Source organism: Mytilus edulis, chromosome 4, assembly GCF_963676685.1.
Source record: "Mytilus edulis chromosome 4, xbMytEdul2.2, whole genome shotgun sequence".
NCBI classification, from domain to species: domain Eukaryota; kingdom Metazoa; phylum Mollusca; class Bivalvia; order Mytilida; family Mytilidae; genus Mytilus; species Mytilus edulis.
The window spans coordinates 38,610,647-38,636,083 of NC_092347.1; the positions used below are offsets into that span (position 1 = coordinate 38,610,647).

General features: G+C 32.1%; 2 protein-coding genes across 2 annotated transcripts in view; one reads left to right on the forward strand and one right to left on the reverse strand.

Moving 5' to 3' along the window:
* Window positions 1-25,437, forward strand: part of LOC139521850 (hephaestin-like) — a 331,235-nt gene that overhangs the window by 23,909 nt on the left and 281,889 nt on the right. The window lies entirely within an intron of this gene.
* Window positions 1,358-25,046, reverse strand: LOC139521855 (tetraspanin-33-like). Its single transcript, XM_071315514.1, has 8 exons — window positions 24,576-25,046; window positions 19,952-20,140; window positions 8,557-8,751; window positions 7,755-7,901; window positions 7,506-7,553; window positions 5,945-6,061; window positions 3,487-5,210; window positions 1,358-3,030 (listed from the first exon to the last, which is right to left on the reverse strand). The coding sequence occupies exons 1-7, from the start codon at window positions 24,657-24,659 to the stop codon at window positions 5,127-5,129; spliced, it is 864 nt and encodes a 287-aa protein (XP_071171615.1). The 5' UTR covers window positions 24,660-25,046; the 3' UTR covers window positions 1,358-3,030; window positions 3,487-5,126.

Here is a 25,437-nt window from a genome sequence, read left to right on the forward strand (position 1 = left end):
AAAGTTCTTTATCAACTAATTAAAGTTCCTGAGTATATTTCTCGTGCAAATGTTTGAATAACAACGAATATTTTCGAATCCTAATACACAAAATTTGTAAACACTAGAAACATTAATTTTAAACATCCTCATTAAAGATAGTTCAAATGCTGTCATTGGTTAAAATACTGTTGTGCGAATGGGTGTGACTTTTATCTATTGGTAGATAGCGCAAAAATGATAGCTTAATATGCCAAGTGTGGAGAGGAGGGGACTAGGTAGCGACAAAAGATGATAAGTAATTGAATAAATTCACCAACATCACATAATTTTTTGTTAGGTTTGTAATGGAAATTAATGTGGTCCATATTGACAGGTTCTGTAACGTTGTTGTAGCATTTGGCACATACAACTGCCGAGGGGGGTATAACACAAATACTGAACTCTTAGGCAAATTCAGAAAGGGGAAGTACATAAAATCTGACAAAATCGAACGTTATCAACAAACTGGAGTAGAAAATAACTGGCATATACCTAAATATATACAGGCAATATGTTGTACTGTTTCAACAATGTTCTAGGTAAGGGGGGGATTCCGCGACTATTATGTAGGTATGTGTCTGGCCCAAGTCAGGAGCCTGTAGTTTAGTAGTTGTCGTTTTTTGATGTGTTACAGATTTGTGTTTCGTTCATATTTTGTAAATAAATTAGGCTGTTAGTTTTCTCGTTTGAATTATTTACATTTGTCATTTCGGAGCTTTTATAGCTGACTAATGCGGTATGGACTTTGCTCATTGTTCAAGGCCGTATGGTAACCTACAGCACATATTTTCTTTGTTATTTAGTCTCTTGTGGTGAGTTCTCTCAATGGTAATCATACAACATTTTCTTTTTTATATAGAATCTAGAAAGCTCCTCTTAATCATATATTTGTATATACTAATTAAGGCAACTGCATTTAAGAGTTTTTCTTTTCATTCAGGGGAGTTCAAATGACTGCTGGACAATTATAAATGAACTAAAACAAATAATAGATTCATTACTTAAGACTTAAAAACCCCTGTATAACCTTATGAGATATGGAAATGCAAAAGACTAAGAAGAAATCCTTATAATTTTATGGGGCCTCGGTGGCCGAGTGGTCTAAGGTGTAACTACTGTAATCACTAGCCAGTCAACACTGTGGTTGTGAGTGCGATCTCCGCTCGTGCGGGTGCACTCGACTCAAATCTTAATTGACTAGGATTGTCAGTTTTCCTATCGAAGGTTGGTGGTTTTCTCCAGATACCCCGGCTTCCTCAACCAATAAAAACTGGCCGCCACGAAATAGCCTAAATTCGGTGCTTAAAAGTGGCGTTAAAACTTCAAACAATCTAAATAAAATTATAATTTTATTATAAATCAAAAAAGTAACAGTTACAAATGTTATCATGAAAGAACATAACATCTGATTGTAACAAGTTTAAAATACCATTGCACAATACGTGTTCCACATACAAGTATAAAAATAGTTACAGTCATAATATACAACCTTACTAGCAGGTACAGATCTCTATAAAATGCATTTATTTCTGTTAACACTACAGATATCTGAATCTAATGTGATCTACCTCATCTTATAATATCTAACGTTCAGATTATGCTTCTTTTCTGTGTTAAATACTTACTCTAAAAACATATACAATAAACTCATCAAAGATACAAGATTTAATATTTGGTACTCCAGTCGCGCTTTTCGTCTACAAAAGACTCATCAGTGACGCTCGATTATAAAATAAATTAAAATGCTAAATAAATAACGAAGTTGAAGAGCATCGAGAACCCGACATTTTGTTAGGTTTTGTCAAATACTTCTAAGGTAATCTTTTACATTGGATAAAAAAAAATAAGGTGATGTGGTATTATTTGTTCAACCTATGCATCTTTTATGATAACTCCTTATTTGATACCTGGTCATAGCTAGATAGAGTATGGTTATCTATCTGATACAAACTATTAACCCAATTTTAGTATATTTACTCTGGCAAGGGGCCAATTTTAAAATATATATTGATGGTGAAAACCTTGCAGCCACAATGTAAATATTGTTTTTATTATATTTTGTTTCTTTTTCATTCGAACACCATAAAAAGTTTTCAATATCTTGCTTAACCGGATTGAGCTGTTAACCAAGTGTTAAAAAGTCATTATAATATTTACCATTGATATGTTGCTCGAGGTTTGAGGGTAAAATGATTTACTAGACAACATTCTAAGGGTCCTTAAGGGTCCTTAGCCAATAAGAGAACTTGAGTCATAAAGTAACATGGTTTATTACATGTGACCCTAAATGATCAATTAGTAATTTATAGTATTCAATACATCTTCTTAAATAAAAAGATCAATCTTCAAGTTTTCATTTTAAAGTTAAAATTAAAATCACAAAAATACTGAACTCCGAGGAAATTCAAAACCGAAAGTCCCTAATCAAAAAGCAAAATCAAAAGCTCAAACACATCAAATGAATGGATAGTTATCTTTATAAAAACTGTAAGGATATAAAAATACTCTTTCAATTGGTTATATGATTCAGTGGTATATAATATAAAAATAGTTGTTTTCACTTAATAAAATTTTATTTTTTCACACACAATCTTTCTCAACTTTTTTTAATAAACAAAGATCATATCGTCTTTAAAATGTAATTATATCTGGTCTTTTAATGTTTTATTGGTTTCTTTGAGGGGAGGGGTGATTTGTAAATCCAATTATCTTATTGCAGTGCATTGAAATATTCTGTTCGACAAAAGGGTTAACGAAAAATGATATAAATATAATCTAATTTTTCGGAAATGTTCTCTCTTGGTTAAGTCATAACTTTATTCTTATTACATTTTTCCATAATTACTATTCATAGAACATATATTAACATTACATTTGGTTGACGCTGTGCTAGCCTTTGTGTTTGCGAACGGAAGCGTTAGATATTTTCGACTTGAAATATTCAGCTCGATCATACACAAAAGCAACTTTTCTAATTTCAAAAATGTTTATTCTTTAAAAAAATATTCACTAACAAGAATGTGTTCATAGTACACGGATGCCCCACTCGCACTATCATTTTCTATGTTCAGTGGACCATGAAATTGGTGTCAAAACTTTAATTTGGAATTAAAATTAGAAAGATCATATCATAGGGAGAATGTGTACTAAGTTTCAAGTTGATGTAACTTTAACTTCATCAAAAACTACCTTGACCAAAAACTTTAACCTGAACTTCGCACTATCATTTTCTATGTTCAGTGGACCATGAAAATGGGGTCAAAACTATATTTGGCATTACAATTAGAACGATCATATCATGGGGAACATGTGTACTAAGTTTCAAGTTGATTGTACTTCAACTTCTTCAAAAACTACCTTGACCAAAAACTTTAACCTGAAGCGAACGGACGCACGGACGAACGGACGGCCAAACGGAGGCACAGACCAGAAAACATAATGCCCCTTTACTATCGTAGGTGGGGCATAAAAATGTAGTTTTATAAGCTTTCATGTATTTTAAGAGCATATTTTAATTGACAAGACAGGTTATTATTTCTTAAGAAGAGTAAATAGTTATACATTTATTTGTATCAAACAATATAGCTGCCCCTTCTCTACAGTAAAATAAGCAGATTTTTTATTTCATGAATTACATTGTGATTGTACAATGCTGTAAATATACATTTAGTTTCATACATCTTAACGAAAATATACAATTGTTTTGATATAGTATCGGAATTGTTGTAAATAGCAATTAGTGACCAAAAAAACACATTGTGATTGTCCAACTCAGTTGTGAATCCCATTATATATACATGTATATACAAGGTGTTTGCATGTATGACGTATGAAAAAAATATAATCTAGTGTATCATATATTTAAAATGGATTTGGATCATGCTTTACAGATCATCTTCTATATACAAAACATACATGTAGTTTGCTATTTGAATTAATATTCAAGCGGAGAAGACACCTCAAAATTCCTAACTTCTAAGGATGTTTAGATCTTAATATTTTGATTGTAAAAAGAAACCTAACTCCAAACTAAAATAGCAATAGCCCTCTCAATATTGTTATAATGGTACTTAGGTAATACGACTCAAACCGAAGGTCAAAACAACATCGGTTATGGCGGGTTTATCTAAAATACATTAAATGACAAAACGCACCCCAAATGATATTCTTGGCAACATGTATAATAATTGCAAACACATTATCATAACAATACTGTAAACATTGTAACATTCAACATTTGAAACAAATTATATGCATTCTTAAATATTGATGGAACAAGAAAACACCCATAATGATTCATAATGGGAGGACAGGGACTAATTTATAACATAATGATCACAATCAATATATACATTAAAATGTTTCAATTACCTAGGATGCATCACATTACATATTTAAAGAATATAAAGCAATAACGTTTTATAAATTATGCACTGAAAATTGTCTTAAATCGATTCAAACAAAATCTCCTTACATATTTGTTTATGATATCGTGTTCTTACTAGAAGGAGGTATGTTCAACAAGAAAAATTCCTTTGATTAAATTAAAGGTTATTGTATAATATATCAATAGATGAAACATTTCAGATGACCACCGGAAAATTATGTATCAATACCGTTTATTTGGTTCAGTTCGGTGTTTTTTTTATGCCTCATTAGCAATCTTAAAAAAAAATCAATCGGTAAAAACAAAAGCCAATCTTGTTACGATAGATAAAATTGTTAAAAAAAACTTCCCATTAACCGTTGAAGTAAACTATAAGGATGAAACAAATGATATTGAAGGGAGATGAAATATAAATGACTAATGATATGCTAAATGAATGGTGAACAGGTTATTTGGATACAACTTTCTCCATTTCATAGGACTAAAGGCACTTCATAAGTTGTGAAATAGATACAAGCGTATTCAATTTTACAGATAATAATTCAATAAACTAAAGTCATATGTGTAAATTATAAATGATACTAGAAGTAAGAGTTTATTCTTAAAGGTGTTAGCTTTCAATTTGGCTTTTGTGCTAACTTTTAATCTAGGCTGATTAAAAAATATGCAGAGTTGTGAAAGAACGTTGGACACATGTAAAATAATAATGTATAGTTATCTATCTATTGTGGTTGTATCTCCATTTTCTAATCTGTTGTTTGATTTGGAATATTAAATTCTTTGCAAAATAAATAGTTGTCATCTGTAAAAATAGAAAAAAATATTTTATACATTTAATCACAGTTAAGAATATTGATAATACCAAAAAATAAATATTTATGCATTTTTAAATCATTTTTTTAAATATCAATGTTGCTCTTACTTAAAATAGTGAGGGTAAATCTATGACAATACTTATCTAATCTAGAAGTGTGTCTTATTTTTTTTTATTTTCGTGTATGTCTATTTCAGGCTAAGATATAGTGAAATAAATCTTTTCTTTTTAATATCAATGTTACACTTGCTTATAAGAGTCAAGGTAAATCTATGACAAATGTTTATCTCGTTTAAAAGTGCGTCTTATTTTCATTTATTTTCGTGTATGTATATTTCAGGCTAAGATATAGTGAAATTAATAATCATCTGTTTGTTTAAAAAATTGAACCACAGTTTGAGAACATCCATTTCAGCATATTAGTGGTCTTTTTACGACCCTTTCCATTGTGAAAGATGACTGTCATACAAGTGAGAGGTTTGGCGCTCTAAAACCAGGTTCAATCCACCATTTTCTACATTTGAAAATGCCTATACCAAGTCAGGAATATGATCGTTTTTTCTATTCATTTGATGTGTTTTATCATTTGATTTTGGCATATGTCCAAGTATACTATGCTGTGTCCTTGTAATAAAAAAAACCAAACCATATGGCACTTGATTTTTCAATAAATATGTAGTTCGGGGAACATCTCTTTTTATATGGTTCAATTCTTAACTTACCTGTACAACTAAAACTACAGCGATTATTATACCAAACACTAATGAGTTCTGTGCAATAATATCTCCAATGCCTTTTAAACATCCTCTAGTATATATCTGATTGCTTACTTCTGATGGCTACAAAACGAGATCGATTAGAAGATTAGCTTACGGTAAAATGATTTTAACTATAATGCTTTTCTTGTTTCATAATTGTCGTTATCTGTTTATTCAAAGAACAAAAGGACTCAAATAGAAAAACAAATCATAAATTTTAGATGCCATACAAAACCTAGAAAAAAGTTCATATCCGACAATAATAAAAATCAGTCTAGGGTTATTTGAAATTGCCATTAAAACTGGAATAATATAAGTCAGTTGTTCAAAAAGGATCTGAAAATTCTATCTTGACAATTGTTCTGTCGTTTACCTTTTTTGACTAACAACAATGACCTTATGAATTTTCGATTTTGTTCTTTTGTGTGTTCATGTGTCTTTAATCCTTTTTACAGCTTGCTCGAAGCAATGAATTTAAAAGCAAGGGAAACTTTTTTGTAACCTTTAGCGACCTTGTAGTTATACTGTTGAGTAGCAACTACACAATGAGTTGTGGCAATTCCTGTGTCATTAAATAACAAAGATAAGTGGATAGCATACGAACGTTTCAAGTACTGTTCATTTCAAAACAAACAAATTAAATCCTTCCAATGTTCACACATTGACAGCTTCTTTAAATACTAAGAATTGGCAAAACTAATTAAGACAGTTTATGCTCATGTCTACTCGTGTCTGTGGTCATGGACGAAATGCGCGTTTGTCGATTAAAATTGTAATCCTTGTATACTAGCATATGATGAGTTTATTAACGACCTCTGACACCCTTATTGTCTCGCTCCCAGTAACAAATCTGCATTCATAGCGAGCCAAGAACAAACTATAACGTTCACAATAATGGATAATTATGTGGGTTTTTTTTCTATTCTGTATATTGTGTTAAGGACTATTAATGGTGATAAATCACGAGAAGATAGTGCCCTCCACCTTCCCCTCAGACGTTCTTTACTAAGGCTCTTTGGAGGCCCCAAATGATGATAACTCAAGATACGGTAGTTGTGTGGAGTTCTGTGATTCATCTTTTGTGACATTTTTATGAAATATTATCTTCAAATTGTAAAAACCAAGTTTTACGTAGTTTGTAACAATTAGTTTGTTGATAGGCAGACCTGTGTTCTTTTTATCCTATCTAAAGAAATATTGTATGAATTGGTTTTAATCACGTATATGAAGTTATATGATTGGTTATTTTCAATACATGTTAATGTTCCTGTGAGTAGTCCCTATACAAAATAGAAGTGATGTTTAATTTTCCCGAGATATCTGAGCTCTCAGACATGAGAACATGTTGTTCCCTTTTTTTTTATAAGAGTATTAAACACTAGTTGTTTTCCTCTTTAGATTCTTTTATTTTCGGTCATGGAATGAGCATACAACTTTTGCACATACAGTAATTTCCTGCCAATTATCTTAGATCAGCAAACGATAAATAAAATCAAGAAACTGGAAATAGAAAATGAATACTTACCGATTTGTTAAGTACCCCTGCTCCACAGAGTAAATTCTTAATTTCACCCTATAAAAAAAACAAAAAAATGTATAAATCTTTCGTATTCAAACCGTTTAAAAAGGATATCTTTGATTTGTCTGCACAGGAAGGAAAAGATTTTATTCTTAATTTGACTACTTGTTATAAAAAAAACTTACAATTAGTCTTATAATTAGAACAAAAGAGGGGTACATTCCAAAACATAAAATATTTAAGCTCTACACTTACGTCCTTGTATTTACAACATGATTCCGGCACGGCACATGCAAGTTTATTAAGATTTTTCATAGAATCGGACACAGAACAATTGAAGTACATGTTTTGTCCCCACTGTTTGTATCCTTCATCGTCATTGCTAAATCCACAACATCCAATCTAAAAAAGGTAAGCATACGTGTTAGTTAATTGTTACTACCTGAACGTTTTCAAAACAAAAACGCGAACACAAAAAAACTAAAACATTATAAACTCGATCGAGTTAAGCAATTTCAATTGATATTCTATAGTGTGTCCTTCTATGTTGTAATGTTACACTACTGTTTCGGGTTAGGGTGAAGGTTTGCGCTTTTTGAAATGTTTAAACCCGTTGCATTTGTCGGCACCTGTCCTAAGTAAGGAGCCTGTTGTTCAGAGGTTGTCGTGTGTTTGTGTGGTTCATAAGTGTTTTTCGTTTTCATATAGATTAGACCGTTGTTTTCCTGTTTGAATTGTTTAACGCTAGTCATTTTGGGTCCATTATCGCTTGCTTCTCGATGTAAGCCAAGGATCCGTGTTGGAGGCCGTACTTTGACCCATAATTTGTTAACTTTTTACACATTGTTATTTGGATGGAGAGGTGTCTCATTGGCACTCATACCACAATTTCTCATTTCTATTAATTCCTTTCAATTTTGATAAATCGAAAATATGAAAATGATAGCTGACATAGAATTGTCTGTTCCTCAATGTTGAATCATTAAAAACGCCTCATATTTTACAATTCCTTATATTTACACGAACAAAACTATCAAACTAGTCAGAAAATACTTACTAAATCTTGCTGTACTAATTCTATAAAGTCATTTACATCTTCGTCTGCATCCGGGTATAACTGGATGCCATCTTTAAACATGTTTTCGGGATAAATTTTCAAGTCTTTGAGCACATCCGGTTGGAAATAGAACAGGAACACAAATATAACGAACAAAAGTTCTATTAGAATTCCTCCCGTAATACACCAATGATACTGAAAAAAATCAAGATGGTTTATTAATTAATTATAGTTTTATACCAAGTAAGGAATAAGGCAGTTGTTATCAAATAGTCCGTTTCTATGTTTGTTGGCGTTTGTTTTTGAAGAAGTTCAGATTTCCTGATGGTCGTTTAATCTCTCGTACATTTGATTTGTGTTCCTCAGTTTACGTTTGAGACCCGGATTTGTTTCAGATATATCGAGATTTACGACTTTTGAACAACGGTACTAGTATATTACTGTTGCCTTTATTAATGCAATGTGTACGATTAGTTACATTTTTGTATTTTTTTCAATTCGAATTTATATATCATCTTTTAGTTTGTTACCCCGATTTTGTTTTTTGTCCATGGATTTATGAGTTTTGAACAGCGGTATACTACTGTTGCCTTTATTTAAATAAAATTCATATGTTTTTATGAGTTAAACATTTTCAGGGACGGCCTGTGTTTTACATAAATATATAAGGTATATACGTGAAAAATAAAAATCAGAGACAACTGCCTGTGTGTTGAATTGAAGTATAAGGGTAATTTGTTTAAGAGACAGCCTCCTGTGCATGTGGTCAACAGCACTGCTAGTGTATTATCAATTCCAATTGGTATCATAAAAGAAACATAATTTATTACGTAACTAAACATGATAGACTACGTAAATACATGTGATTTATTATGTAGATAAATTCAGAGTTGTTCAATTTTATTCGTTACCCGAACAAAGGACCTTATATTTCATCTTCCTCGGGCGTTTATGATTTTTTTTGTTTTTTTCCATGGTTATAACGTGTAACAAATCTTATAACTAATAACAAGTCCATAAAAATGTAAATACATTATCATGCATATGCTAAACCTGACTGACTTCGAGCGAGTTTACAATCTTGTAGAGAATGTAATATCCACGATTTGACGTACGACAGACGTAAAATCGAAGATTGTCGTACGATTTTTGTGAAACAATTGCAAGGCTCTATGCAATAAAAACACATATCGTTTTGAATTACCCGCATTAGCTTTCAATAATGTATATGAATGCTTTAAACCGAAGCTTGATAAGCTTAAACGCATGAAATTGTATCTACATGTATTTTGGCGACATTTGATTTATTTTTACACTGAGTAGTTATAGAAACGACAAAAGTACGGCATGTTGCGTGATGTTATTTGTCTGTTGTGAAAAAAACAAGATAATCCTTGATAGTTATAACAACATTTCTATACTCTAGTCCTCAAAGGTTGGCCAGAGTATAGAAATATGGTAATTCCTGGTCTCCTCCAATCTGGCAGTAAAGCACATGCAAAAGAGACGATCCGTGTGGCTGTTCGGGATGTATAAATACCCTACCACGTCCGGTCAGAATGGGGACCTTTAATTCGAAGCATGCACTTTACACACCAAAAAAAAAACTCGATTCAACTTTTTAAGTTGTCAATAGCTGGCATGTTGCAAGGGGAAATTTCATACTTTCATGAAAGTTGACCGCTTTCAGAACTGACGTATATTTGGTTTATTGTTAATCTGTTTATACAAATATTCGCTACTTTCACGACTTTACAATAAGCAAACAGTAATAATTCAATCTATATACCCCAGACACACGTTGCACGTAAATATACAATATATATTTTATGAGATGCCAAACTTTAAAATGTGTAAATATTATTTCGTGACATACTCAAAATCAACTTGTATTCAATTGTCCCGATATAATTTAACATTTGCCTTCCTTATTGTAACAATGCTTATCATGTAACATATATCCTCATAAAAAGTATTATATCCTGTTTATTACACTCAATTAAAATTGTTCAGTAATTTTATGCGCACTACCTACTTCGACAAATGTTTTTTTTTTTAATTTTCATTTCATAAAACCATGACATTGACACTTAAAAGTGATCAGCCAGCATTTCATCTTCGCTAACAAAGAGTTACGTTCTAGTCCCCTCCGCTTGTGAATATGCCAGCATCTTATACGTAGAAATATTGTTTCTCATGAAACGCTATTTCTCACACTTTCTTCTTTTTACAATGTGGTAAATAACAAAAAATCCATCATGAGACATATAATGTATCCTGTTTAGTTCATTTTATTTTAATTGTTCAAGTTATTTCACACCTATTTGTTCCGGTCTTTTTTTTTCTCGTTGCTAAAATCTTAACTAACCATTTCATAAATACTTTCTAAAGTTTTAGTCAAGTCGTTATCATAATCTTTTCTTGAAAAATATAATTTGGGACGCCCTAACTAAAATTGTAATATTGTATTGATTGTTCGATTGTTAGTTGCTTCAGGTCCCGTGGCAAATATCTCAGGCATGTTCGATGAAAGAACAAATTTACAATAAATGCATCATACAGTTGCTGCGAGGTTTCCTAAAGTGTAGAAGACGTGGTACTATCTTTAAACGAGACATCAGAATTAACGTCCCCATTCCGTCTGACGTGGCTACGTACTTGTACATCTCACACAGAAAAACGGACGCCCCACTGTAATATAATAAAGGTTTAACGGTCGGTCAGAAGAATACATGTACCTATGTGACCATATTTCTCTTCTCCGGTAGTATTTAACATGTTTTACCAGAAAGGGCGACAAGCGTGATTTATATGTATACATTTAGGTGAAATCGTTCTTTTCTACGATGGTCTGACAACTGACCTGTCACATATCATATTGCAGATTTAAAACAAAAATATGATGAGACTTTGTGATAGCTGCATGTAATAGACGTTGCTTTTGATGTTTTTGTTTTATTGAACGGAAAGATTCAATTAAAAGGTTTGGAGACCTGTTGTGGCGAATTTCCCTGCGCAAGACAGTGGTCATCCGTTTGGTAGCTATAATATTTTCACGATATATAGTCAACACGGCAAAGTAAGAGGTTTGTACGGACGTTAAACTGATTTAAATCCATCGCATTATGTGTACTTGTAACATGTTTGTGTTTTGCATCATGAGATATTCGTTTGTGTTTGTACGTTTATTTTTTAGTCGGAGGTTGGTAGTTAGTCAGTGGGATTAGTTATAATACCAAATATTATTGGTAATTCTTGTCACAAATTGTTCCTGTTATTCTTTTAATGTTTCATTATTCAAAAAAAAAAAAAAAAAAACTCAATAAAGTCGATTGATGAATTCCACTTAATATATATGATAACACTGTTTTAAAGATGTAAAACGTCTTGATATTCAATAATGGCAATAAACAGTATGCAAATGGGCCATTCGAGCTAAAACGAGGAACATTTCAAGTTCAATTGGAAAAGGGACATGTTTAGAATCACTCCTAATCTGAATGACAAACAGAGCGCTCGTTCTTTGGATGCACGCTTCGAATGTTAACAAAACGTGAACACAGGATCTGTATTTTAATCACATTATTGATCACCCCGAAAAGGTGCATCGGATTTAATGTACTGTGCCGACAGTACATGTACATTCATGCACCTTGCACAGTCACAAATGATATTCCTCATATACGGAACCTTTTCGGGGCTGGAGAAGTCAATATAATTATATGTATATATATACCCAAGAAACCTCTGTAGATCGAAACGGGCTTGGAACATGAAGATTAAAAAATAACGTAAATATATCTTGAAAAGCACAAAACTTATATGAGAAAACAGCACTTGCTTGTATGAACGAGCTCCAATAGATGCTAATTCAACAATATTGATTTGTCTACCAAGGTGTAAAAATTTTCGAAAGTTAATTGTAATATTTCGATATCAATGCCTTAAATGGGCGTTACTGAATATAATGCATGACTCACAAATTATCATTCACTTTAGCAAATGAACCTAATAATGTCTTGTGTAACTGCATCATAAAATGAATTCTGTATTTAATCAGGTCACAAAACACACGAAATTGATCTCATTATTATGTCTAATATAACCAGGGTTATCTGGTGTTCGTGTACAATTTAAAATCAACAATTCCAGATACCTCGATTAGAGAGATCGTAAACATACATTGCGGAAGTGTAACTGTCGCTTTCTTTTCGTCGTCTTGACCTGTCTGGTTATCGTCTTGTCGCCATAACGACAGTATATGTAAGTCTATGGAACGCCAAAACTGTCTTGTTATGACCGTTTTCATTATATGATGTGTATTTACCTTTATATCATGTGCACTTGTCATTGTATTATGTGCATTTACCTTTACATGATGTGCACTTGTCATTATATGATGTGCAAACACCTTTATATGACCTGCAAATATGCTTATATTATGTGCAAGTATCTATATATGATGTCCAAACATCCCTATATGATGTGCAAATATACTTATATGATGTTCATAAATACTTATATGATGTTCATAAATACTTAAATGATGTGCAAATGTTCTTATATGATGTGCAAACATACTTATATGAAGTGCAAACATTCTTATATGATGTGCAAATATCCTTATATGATGTGCACATATACTTAGTTATATTATGTGCAAATGTACTTATATGATGTGCAAACATCCTTATATGATGCGCATTTTCCCTTATATTATGTGCAAACATCTTGATATGATGTGGTTGTGTCATTATATTATGTGCTTGTAATCTTATATCATGTGGTTCGGTTAACTTCATTATATTATGTCGAAACGTCATTATATGATGTGCTTTCATCGTCGTTATGGTCAATGAACATGATTACTATTAGAATGATTACTGTCTACGTCATAACTAATTCCGATCTGCTTCTGCAGAATTAATATAAACCCGGATCAAATCTGTAGCTATCGTTTGGAAAATGGTTGAGATGTAAAAAATAAAAAAAAACCTTGACATGTTTGTTCCTCGATTTAAGATGAAAAAATCAAACCAGATATTATTGGAAAATTGTGAATTGCAAAGTTTAGACAATGGGTCTACAATAATGAATATACCAGGTCTGCAATAACGGGCATACAGTTAACTAAAGTTATTAAATTAAAGAAATGATTCTTTTATGTCATGCTCTATGTTCATTGTACTAGGCTTATATTTGGCAATATCTTTATATCTTGCTTTAGCGTGGGTTTTTTTAAAGAACTAAGTACATGAATTTCCAGTATGTTCATTGTTTTGTAAAGTTTGCTTTGCTGATCATTTTAGCTGTGGAAGTTTGTCTTTATATATCACTTTTCTGAAGAAAAACACAAAAATGGGTAATGACCAATATAATGGACCGATCATTTGCAACCCCCAGAAAGAGGGGATAGGAAGAAATTAAGGGAGCCTTTAATTTTGATTTTTTTTTTAAAATAAAATGGTGGTTGTTTATATTTATAGATTTGACGCAGTATAATGTTTTTGCGATGTGTTCGTTGTCCGTAAATACTTTGTTGCCAGACGAAAACTTTTTAGAAATAAGGGGCCAAAACGGCACTTAAAACAAGCAATTCTTAGGGTTCTTTGATATGTTGAATCTAGCAATATATTTAGATTTCGGATATTGGACAATATAAAAGGTAATGTGTCACAAACCTATGATGCGTCAGATATTGAATAATGAATAAATTAAAATTCAGACCTATATAAAGCTGGAGTGGTTATGTCCATACTTGCCTCAACTGTTAAGGGTTCGACCCTCATCGTAAAAATTAATAGTTTTGACTCGAAAGACGTCAATTTTACGCCTAGCTCCGCTAGCCTCGTCTAGTAAAATCTAAATCCTTATTTTTTCAACAAATAATTTCTTCCAGCAGAGTATGTTTAATCTGAAGCTAGTAATATTAAATGAAGGTGTGATAAATATCAATGAGACCATAACCGGCATATCCAAATTAAATTCCAAGTCGCAAACAAATTCCACACTTGAAGTTTTAGATCCACTATTGACGTGCTATTTCAAACTTATATAATGCAAAAGGAATTTAATGCGTATTTTTTTGTTATTACGAACAAATGTATTGAAAAAGGTGTGTGTAATTGTTCTCTGGTGGGTTTTTTAGGGGGGGGGGGAGTGTAAAGTATATGTCTTTGGAATTATTGTGTTTTCCCCCTATTTCACGTTAAAAAATTATTAGAGGAATTCCCATCTTTCCTATCCCGTCCCCACCACCAATGGTGAAAATTGAAAATGACAATAATTATAATTTACTTATTTTTAAATCTGTTTTTATAATATAAAAAAAGAAGATGTGATATGATTGCCAATGAGACAACTCTCCACAAGAGACCAAAATGACACAGAAATTAACTACTAGGTAACCGTAAGTCCCTGAACAATGAGCAAAGCCCATACCGCATAGTCAGTATAAAAGGCCCCATGATGACAATGTAAAACAATTCAAACGAGAAAATTATTATGCTAAGACAAGGTTTCTCGATAAATAAGTATCAAGATAATATGCAATAAAACAATAAAACGCATAAGAGCCAAAATGGCCCAAAATTATACTTAGAAAAATTAAAAACACAACTCTCTATCTGTCAGGGACCACCAGGCCTCAGTAAACAAAAAATAAATACAGTGTGTTTATGTTCATTCAGACACAAATCTAATTAAATTACAGATATTGTGTGTCCAAGCTATGCTTACGCGGATCTGAAAACGCTCCATTCTATTTTCTGTTAAAAGACCATTGGGATTCTCGGTTTTGTCGGATTTATATACACCTTCAAAAATGTGAAGGCCGAATTTCATTGGCTGATGTAATATTTACTAGAACAAACTGTATCAAAGGACTGAGGTACTGAACATCAGATGACAGCAAGTTCTCGTGGATGATCAGAAGCACTTGTCTTAAAGAAAATCACATCTCAATACCTGAAAGTGAGGTTAACTTACAGAGATATATTTTTTTTTGAGACAAGTTCGTGCTTGGATGATGAATAAACAACAGGGAATTCAACCTCACCGTATTCACAACTATATTGTAGTGATACAAATCAGTATACTCTGGTTTGTTGTTATATATTAAATTAATATTTGTATATAACAGTTACATGTATACATAATTTTGATCCAAATGCTATTCTACTATTCTAATAATAGTGCAGTGCAAGTGCATAGTGAAAACTCTTCTGTAATAATTAGGATTTTCTAATAGTTTGGATTTATGTAGGCATTCATTTTCCCAGCATAAACGTTCTGGAGATATTATTTCCGCATGCGATAACACAATTGTTCTGTACGTGTGCATATATATTACTTACAAATGTATAAATACATTTCTAACGACACAACATTTTCATATTATTATATGTTCTAAAAAAAATGTTTTTATGAGTATTACTTGAAGCAACAAATAATGTTATTTTGCACTCGATTATGTCTGCGTTTTTATACGATCAATTACATGTACCAGTCAAAATCGAAAGTCAAATCTCTGTTGCGACAATACATCGGAATGCCCTCACGGTCAACGTGATGTAAACATGAAGTGTGGGCATGAGGACGTGTACTTCCTTGTTCCAGGACAAACATATTTTTAGACTTTAATGAAAAAACTCTTTTTTAAAAATAATATAGTTTTTTTTCTTAATTTCATTATTGTTTTATTTTTTCTCTCATTTTCAATGGAAACAATTATTTTGATTCCCCCCTGAAAAAGATAAAATATCTTTCAAGAAACTTGGATTCAAAAATTTACAAAAAAAAACATGCCCCCATTTCCCCTGCAATCACCCAAAAAAAATCAATGGTCAGTATGTTAGCCCTGTTTACGCAGTTGTATATCTGAACGGCTTTCCTTTATTTTACGGGTAACTGTCTAGTGGCGGTGCTTTCATGGTAGCATGTTAGCCTCTAGTGTTGCTGGTCGTAGGTTCGAATTCCGGCCGGTTCCAAACCAAAGAATTTAAAATTGGTATTTGCTGCTTCCCTGCTAAATCAAGGAGTAAAATCAAAGACTTGTTTGGCTCGGAATCAGAATAATCTGTCCGGGTAACACCGTAAGGTGAAATGGATTTCTGCTAAGTAGCATGTTAAAAATCCGACTCAGGGTGCCGGTCTAATACAAAAAAGGGTTAATATTCATTTCACATTAATATGTTCTAGTACGAATATGCACCTGTCCCAACTCAGGAGCCTGTAATTCAGTGGTCGTCTGTTGATGTGTTACATACCGGTAATTTCGTTCATTTTTTGTACATAAATTATGCCGTTAGTTTTCTCGTTTGAATTGTTTAACATTTGTCATTTCGGGGCCTTTTATAGCTGATTATGCGGTATGGGCTTTGCTCATTGTTGAAGGCCGTACGGTGACCTATAGTTGTTAATTTATGTGTCATTTGGTGTCTTGTCGAGAGTTGTCTCATAGGCAATCATACCACATAGTCTTTTATTTGTCAATTTTCCGCTGGACGTCAAGCATACATTCATAATCATGTAAGTGTGCAATAAATGCATGAATAAAAATAAAAAGATGCAAGCAAATGTCATGCAACGAGTTGAAGGTCATCCCATATCTCCTTTCTTTCCTTTTTTTTTTGGGGGGGGGGGGGGGAGGGGGGCTCGGTGGCCGAGGGGTCCAAGTGTCTAGCATGTCAACACTTAAATGTAGGTTGTGAGTTCGAATCCCACACGTGGCAGGTAAGCTCGACTCCAATCACAATTGAATAGAATTATTAGTTTTTCGTACCGAAAGTCGGTGTTTCTTTCCGGGGACTTCGGCTTCCTCCATCAATATAAACTCACCACCACGAATTAGCATGGTAGTGTTAAAAGTGGCGTTAAAAAGCAATCAATCAACAAATTAATCAACCAATTATCCATACCGGTATAATTCTATATGCAAGAGAGGATAATATTGTAGCTATCGTTATAAAATATTTTTGAAATTGACTTTGAGTTCATTGGTGTCTTTTGAAATGAATAGAAAAAGGAAGATATGATATGAGTGCTAATGAGACAACTCTACATCTAAGTCATAATGTGTAAAAAGTAAACAATTATAGGTTTAACTACTGCCTTCAACACGGAGCTTTTACTCAAACCGAACAGCAAGCTATAAACAAGAGCCACACAGTTTGTTTTATTTTATTTTCGCCGCTGCCGGGAAATACTTCAACTAGTTCCTGCATTAATTGATCTTTATCTTCCGCCGAAATGTTTGAAACTTTAATTTTTGTTAAAATGCACTTTGTTTATGGGCCAGCTGAAGAACGCCTCCGGGTGCGAGAATTCTCGTTGCATTGAAGACCTGTTGGTGACCTTCTGCTGTTGTCTGCTCTATGGTCGGGTTGTTGTCTCTTTGGCACATTCCCCATTTCCATTCTCAATTTTACTGTCTCACTTTATCTTAAAAATGCACTTTCGCTTAAAAGATTAAAGATTTATTTCTAAAACGTAATAAGTTAACTGTATGCTCATTATTGTAGATCCCGTATATTCATTATTGTAGACCCATCGATAAAAATTCATAATTTGACAATTTTCCATCAATATTTGGTGTGATTTTTTTCATCTTGAAAATCGAGGAACAAACATGTCAAGGTTTTCCTCTTTTTAAATAACCTCAGATTTGATCCGGGTTTATATCAATTCTGCAGAAGCAGATCGGAATCAGTTATGACGTAGACAGTAATCATTCTAATCGTAATCATGTTCATTGACCATAACGACGATGAAAGCACATCATATAATGACGTTTCGACATCATATAATGAAGGTAACCGAATCACATGATATAAGATTACAAGCATATAATATAATGACACAACCACATCATATAAAGATGTTTGCACATAATATAAGGGAAAATGCACATCGTATAAGGATATTTGCACATCATATAAGGACATTTGCACATCATATAAGTACATTTGCACATCATATAAGTACATTTGCACATCATATATGTACATTTGCACATCGTATAAGTACATGAGCACATCATATAAATATGTATGCACATCATATAAGCATGTATGCACATCATATAAGTATGTATGCACATCATATAAGTGTAGTTGCAGATCATATAAAGATGTTTGGACATCATATAAAGATACTTGCACATAATATAAGCATATTTGCACGTCATATAAAGGTGTTTGCACATCATATAAGTCCAAGTGCACATCATATAAAGGTAAGTGCGCATCATATAATAACAAGTGCACATCATATAAAGGTAAATGTACATCATATAATGAAAAATGGTCATAACAAGACAGTTTTGGCGTTCCATATAAGTCTCATCTTTTCATCGTCTTCATGTCGTCTTGTTGCCGTCGCCTCAGACATATATCTGATTCCCATTCGGTTTGTTATATTTAGAATTTACAAAAGTTTACAGTTGTCAAGAAAAAAATGGATTAAAGAGGTAAAAAACAATTGAAGCAATAATAGTCACTTTTTATAATATTTCGGATTGGGGATTTGGTAGATTGTTGTTTGTCAATAGCTTGAAGTGGCATATGCGACAAGCACATTCTTGGCGAGAACAATGAATCATTTTGGTCTGCTTGGCGGCGAGAAATATGTAATCATCCAAATTTTAACGGACGCCATCGCCTGTTGTCGGGTTGACCGTAATTTGATATCTGTGATACAGATGACGACGTATATTTTCCAATTGTCGTAACCACAACCCTGTTCTCTTTTCTTTCAATGCGACCTCCGGATTACCATCGTTTTTTTTACTGATATAAGTAACACGACATATGTCATTTATGAAGCAGGATTTGTTATGTTTTGTGTACTATTTGTATTTTCGTATTTTGCCGTGGCTATGTCACAAGTTTTGACAAATGAGTTTGAATATCCCTTTGGTATTTTTTGTCTCACTTCGGTAACATAGAAGTTTGTTGGAAACGGAATGAAATCAATATGAGACATACGAACTGTTGAAAAGGAGTTTTTGCAAGGATTCTTTAAAGCGCTAATGACACAACACTTTTCCTCCACGAGGCATTGTATCCAACGTTCTCTTCTCTGGCCGGAAACACGAGTGTTCTTTATACAGCATGTACAGATAAACGGACATCTCTCGTTATCAAGGTTTAATTTAACTGCCGGGCGGGTGATATCTAGGTTTACTATTTTGTACTTGTTTTATCAGCTTTGCTTTATTCACAACTCATTTTTAATGTGATGGTTTTTTGTACAACCTTCAACCTTTATGCGATGTACAGATGGATTTACATGTATGCCAGAAGTTCAAGTTATATTGAATGTTGTTGTGTTATTTCTAAATGTACGTCGTTAGAAAAACAATAAAACATTGCATAATCATGATTATTATACTTACAATTTTAAGAAAGGTTATATTTTCTCTGAGAGGACCGAAACAACCAAAAAAGCTGATGATACCAAATATCCCTCCAAATATCACTAACCAAAACGATAAGTCTAATAAAACGTCCAAAAAGCTGGTCACTTTTTTCTCTTTAATAACTAAAATCCATATCCCTACGCCTACAGCTGTAAAACTTAATATCTGAAAAAAAGTAGATATGTCAATGAAAAGTAACTGTTATAAATGTTCAACATATTTTCACAACAGGCAAAATTTGTTTACACTTTATTTCATTAATGTTTCAGATATGAGTCCGATAAATAATAACACTAGAACCATTTTGGCAAAAGAGTTAATGCTAAACCATGTTAATAGGTCCTCACGTCCTCACAATAAGCAAATATAAAAAAAAGAAGATTTGGTAAAATGGCCAATGTTACAACTCTCCACAAGAGACCAAAATGACACAGAAATTAACAACTAATAAGTCACCGTACGGCCATACCGCATAGTCCGCTATAAAAAGCGCCGAAATGACAATGTAAAACAATTCAAACGAGAAAACTAACGGCCTCATTCATGTCATTTATGTAATTTAAAGCCTATGTGATTCTTCGTATCTAAAAACATACAAATAGAGTAGATAATATATCAAAGTAAAATTATATTTAATCTTTTATTGCTTCTAACATAAACTTATACATTCGGCAAAACTTGTACATGATGTACTAGTACTTAAAATCTAAAATGTAAGTTAAGTTGGAGAAGTTCGTTCTAACATGGAAGTAATATTCTTCATGGAAGTAATATTGAATATTACTTCCATGGTTCTAATGAAAGTATACGAAGTAGGTCTTTTAGCCAAAACAGAAATCGAAAAATTTGTTCGGTCAACTTCAATTGCAATCGTTATATACATGAACATGTGTATACCATGAAAAAATGCATTATTTCATCGAAATTGTATTCAACGACAATTTGTAGGACTGATTAGTATTGTAGATCAAGGGTTTTGCTAAATAGGGTATAGATAGTCCACCGTATATCGTCTCTTGTCCCGGACAGCTCTTTCTCTCTCTCCTTAATGCAACCTTAGCCATGTTAGCGGAAAAGCGAACCATACCAATTTACAAATCTTATGTTTGATCCGACTACGGACGGAATCCACGATGAAGCGAGTTCACCGAAACAAGACCGCTTGAGCGGTATAGACAGTCCACAGTATATCGTCTCTTATCCCTGATCTCTGACATTATTCCACTTACTAAATGCAGGAGCATATATATTGTTAGATATACTGTTCCCAGCTATATACCGACAGGAGTGTTGCTATATATATGCAGCTGCACAACAATGGGTTTATCTTAAAATCTTATCATAATGATACCATTTCTTAAATCTGACAGTCACGGAAATGTGGTTTTTGAAGAAAAAGGAATATATCTTGGTGTTGGATAACGTTAAGCAAATAGCTAATTTATAAAGATTGCTTCTAAAAGCTAATAAATTATGTAAATGAATGAGTGGACATCATGTTCTATCATTAAGATGAATGCATTATTCAACTAACACGTGATTGTAAATCACTACGGGACTGAGGAACAACAACATTCTCTATGCTTACATTTTACATATTTATTTCTATTTACATTTCAAAAGGAATTCATTATTTTTCTGTTCCGTATTTTATAATATTGAAGAGAAACATGTTAAAAAAAATTGTTACGGAAAGAGACACAATACTTCCCCTTGTTACATCTTAAAATGTAAAATAATTTTTTTATTACGATTCCATTTATAGTTTATTATTATTTTGTTTTTCATATTAACGAGATGCAATGTAAAGACAACATATTAATCAAGGACGTGTAAACATTAATCCCTTTTAAATTGTAACCTTTTTCACTGCATCATTTCTCTTAATAGTTCATGAAAAATTTATCAAATGATCTATTTCCTCACTTGTTTTAAAAAAAAATCTCCAATTTGTCAATCAACCGATTCACTATGGAAAAGGACAACATCAAAACAATTTAAACTGATTTTTATTTTCTATTAAGATTTCATGGGGTTTTTATTAATATTTATGTCCTCAATATTGAAAAGGTGAAATCTACTTGTCGACTTAATACATGATAAAGGTCTTCATATAGTTTTTCTAAAAAGGAAATTTGAGATTCTCACTGATAACACTATCTCTGCATCTTTTTAACAAGTCCCAGGTAAAATAAACATACAAATAACTATTCCTTATAGAGAGATACAAAAGACGTTTTATGACCTGTATTAATTTTAAATTATAAATCATGTTTTCTCTGGCTAATGTTGACGGAAATATTTGAACCATACATATAACATTCTTTCATCACTGAAGCAACCCGTGGTTAATGTTACGGAAGAGGGGAGAGAAGGCGAAATCCAAAATCAAAATACTCAAATTTGTTCAGAACTACTTATTTCCTTTCAGATAGTTATTCATATGTGATCATATGTATTTCCAACATGCCAAAGGATTTGTATAGTGAGAATACACATCCTTGATCCACCTAATTCTTAATTGCTGTTAATGAAAATGAATATAAATACTACAAACATTCTTAAGCTGACTTAATGTATTTTGAATAAAAACTATTTATATTGAAACAATATATGCATGGGTGGGATGTGTGAAAAGTATCAATATCCTAAGTCTATAAAGGTTATTAATAATTTACAAGGTAATTCACTGTAGATATCGAACATCTCCAGTATCAGCTGTTAAAAACCATGAAAACAGTCAGTTGATCTACTGTCTGTTTTGGAAAGATTGTTACTATGCACACCGCAGTCAATGATGGGTTGAGCTTAAATATGCGGTCGAGGTTAACAGTTGAAATTCGTCAATATACGCCCAGATTGATTTGATCATCTAAGAGACTAGGTTAGCGGGGGTCATCTTTTCAAAATCTTGATAAATTGTATCAACATGATCAATTAGTATTACGTATTCGTATCCCCACACCTAAACTTGCTTGATATGTTAACGTCTTCATTTAAACAGTCTGTAGACCAAGTCATATGAATATAATGCTTCCATAGTAGTAGTATTGACGATATCAGAAAGGTTCATTATGATTATAGGTATTAAGCTTAATTCTTACACATCAAGTCAATTGTTTTTTTCTGTATATATATTTTATTTGGTATTGCATGACCCTTTATAAAAGGTGTAATTTTGCATTTAGGATTAAAAAAGAATAATACATATACATGCATATGCATTTCACTACACTACTATGTATATAAGTAAGCCAGTTTCTGCTTACTTCAAATCAACATAAACCTACCCTAATTGTGCACTTCCTGGACGTAGGTTGGGTGTGACTGTTTACAATGTATAAATCGATTTTCAGAAACCACTTCGGTATAATTTACCGGAGAAAATATAAGGAGACAATTCGATAATAATGATGTGTATAATCATCTTTCGTAATTATATAAATATCTATAAAGATATTTACGATGATAATTCTGTATTTGTCAATACTATCTGGTTTTTATATTACTCAATATATCGTTTTGTCAGAATATATATTTTTTTGAGCATGTTAATTACGTTCATTAAAAAAAAAATTGGAAAGACATTAGTCCATTAGTCATTCTCTTTATAATCATATTAATTTTGTGATGCCATGTAATTTTTATATTCTGATTCCAGATTTATTTTAAACTGAACGCAATACTGGGAAATCCAAATTGCTTAGTCATTTCTGGAGAAAGTTTTTAAGAAGTCATTCTCTTTTAATGTAGAATTCCTATATTGAAGTTGTTGATCAACGTTTGAAGATTATTGTTTATGTACATAGTTATAATATACATGATATATGACTGAAAACAACTCCTAAATGTCTGACAAATTAATATTTTTAAACAAATTACAATTTTTGAACATAAAAGAAAAATGCGCAATGGTTTAAATTAAATTTAATGATGCAGATCGTTAAAAAAAATCTTAATACATTTCATATCAAGGACATCAAGTAACATAACTTGAGTTTGTACACAGATGAACGTTCCCCTCACTTTTTTCTTTCTTGTGTTTTGTTTATATATACTAGAACCGATCATGTTTTGTTTTAAGAAATTTTATTAAGATCGAGATTGAAAACTTTTATTGAGATCAAGATTGAAAAACGAGTCTATTATATACATATATATCATGTATATCGGTTCAGGATTTTGGTCGTGTACCCAAATAAACTTCATATTAAAGTTGAACTGACTCAACCCAGCAGCCGATCTGAATGTACGTGTATTTTTTCATATCTATTCATGTTTACATGTATATGAAAATATGTAATACACGTGTGATGGATTGCATAAATCTATCAATACTTGATTATGAACAGAACAAGATATATAAACAAATAGTTCGTAGTTCTAAGAAAATAAACACAAAATACACAAAAAACAACAAAACAATAAAACGCACATAATCAATGTAAAACATCATTATTCACACACACGAGCACTTCCAAATGATTATACAAGGATAAACAAGATCAAAGCTAGGCACGGTTTTCTATATTGACCTATCTATTTGACCCAAATTATAACCCCCCATGTTGACTATTGGTTAAATAAGTTGTTTACTTACCAAAATAATAAAATTGAAGAAAAATAAAAAATATTTCACACACAAACTAACTTCACTACGATCTAATCGTGATCGAGACGCCATGTTTTTGTTGTTTTCAGCTGATCTATATTTACATATCCTCAGATAATCAATGCACAAGCTGTTTCCTTAATATAAAAATCGCCAGGTAAAAATGTACACAGTACTAGTATATAGTCACGATTTTATAATGAATCACACATGTATTTAAATAACCGCTCCAGGTGATTGTACCCATGTCCTCTCAACAATAGAATGGATTTTAACGTGTATTTAAATGTTTATAATTGATCAAATAACAAAAGGCGGAGTCTTAGTTTCATATTTCTTCAACGGGAACCAGGAACTTAAATTAGTGTGCGTATATTTTATAACGCGGTACTATGGTGCTAAATCAATTGAAGCATACACACACACCCCTATCTGATATGGTAAATCTAGGAGAAAAGGATAGAAAAAAAACCAAAATAAACCAAATAAACAAATTATCTTGGCAATAAAATAATTTGGTCTTTTTTAGTTTGTGTATTATTTTCTAAAAAAAAAAAAATTGTACGCGACTTGTTATATAAAGAATATTTTGGTGACAAAAGATAAGGCAGGTTAAGCACTATTTTAATTTATTTATTTACTTTTCATTCTTCATATGTTTTGATAAACTTTTCTCAGACTTTTTTGACGGTTTTACGCTAAATCCGTGGAGATGTGTGACGAAATGATATTTTATCGAGAGGGACATGATTTATTTATTAGTTTTAATTGTCTTTGACTACCTTTCAGTGATTCAAGTTTCAGTACTCTTATACCTTATGTGAGTAACTGCAAGAAGTCTGACTTCGGT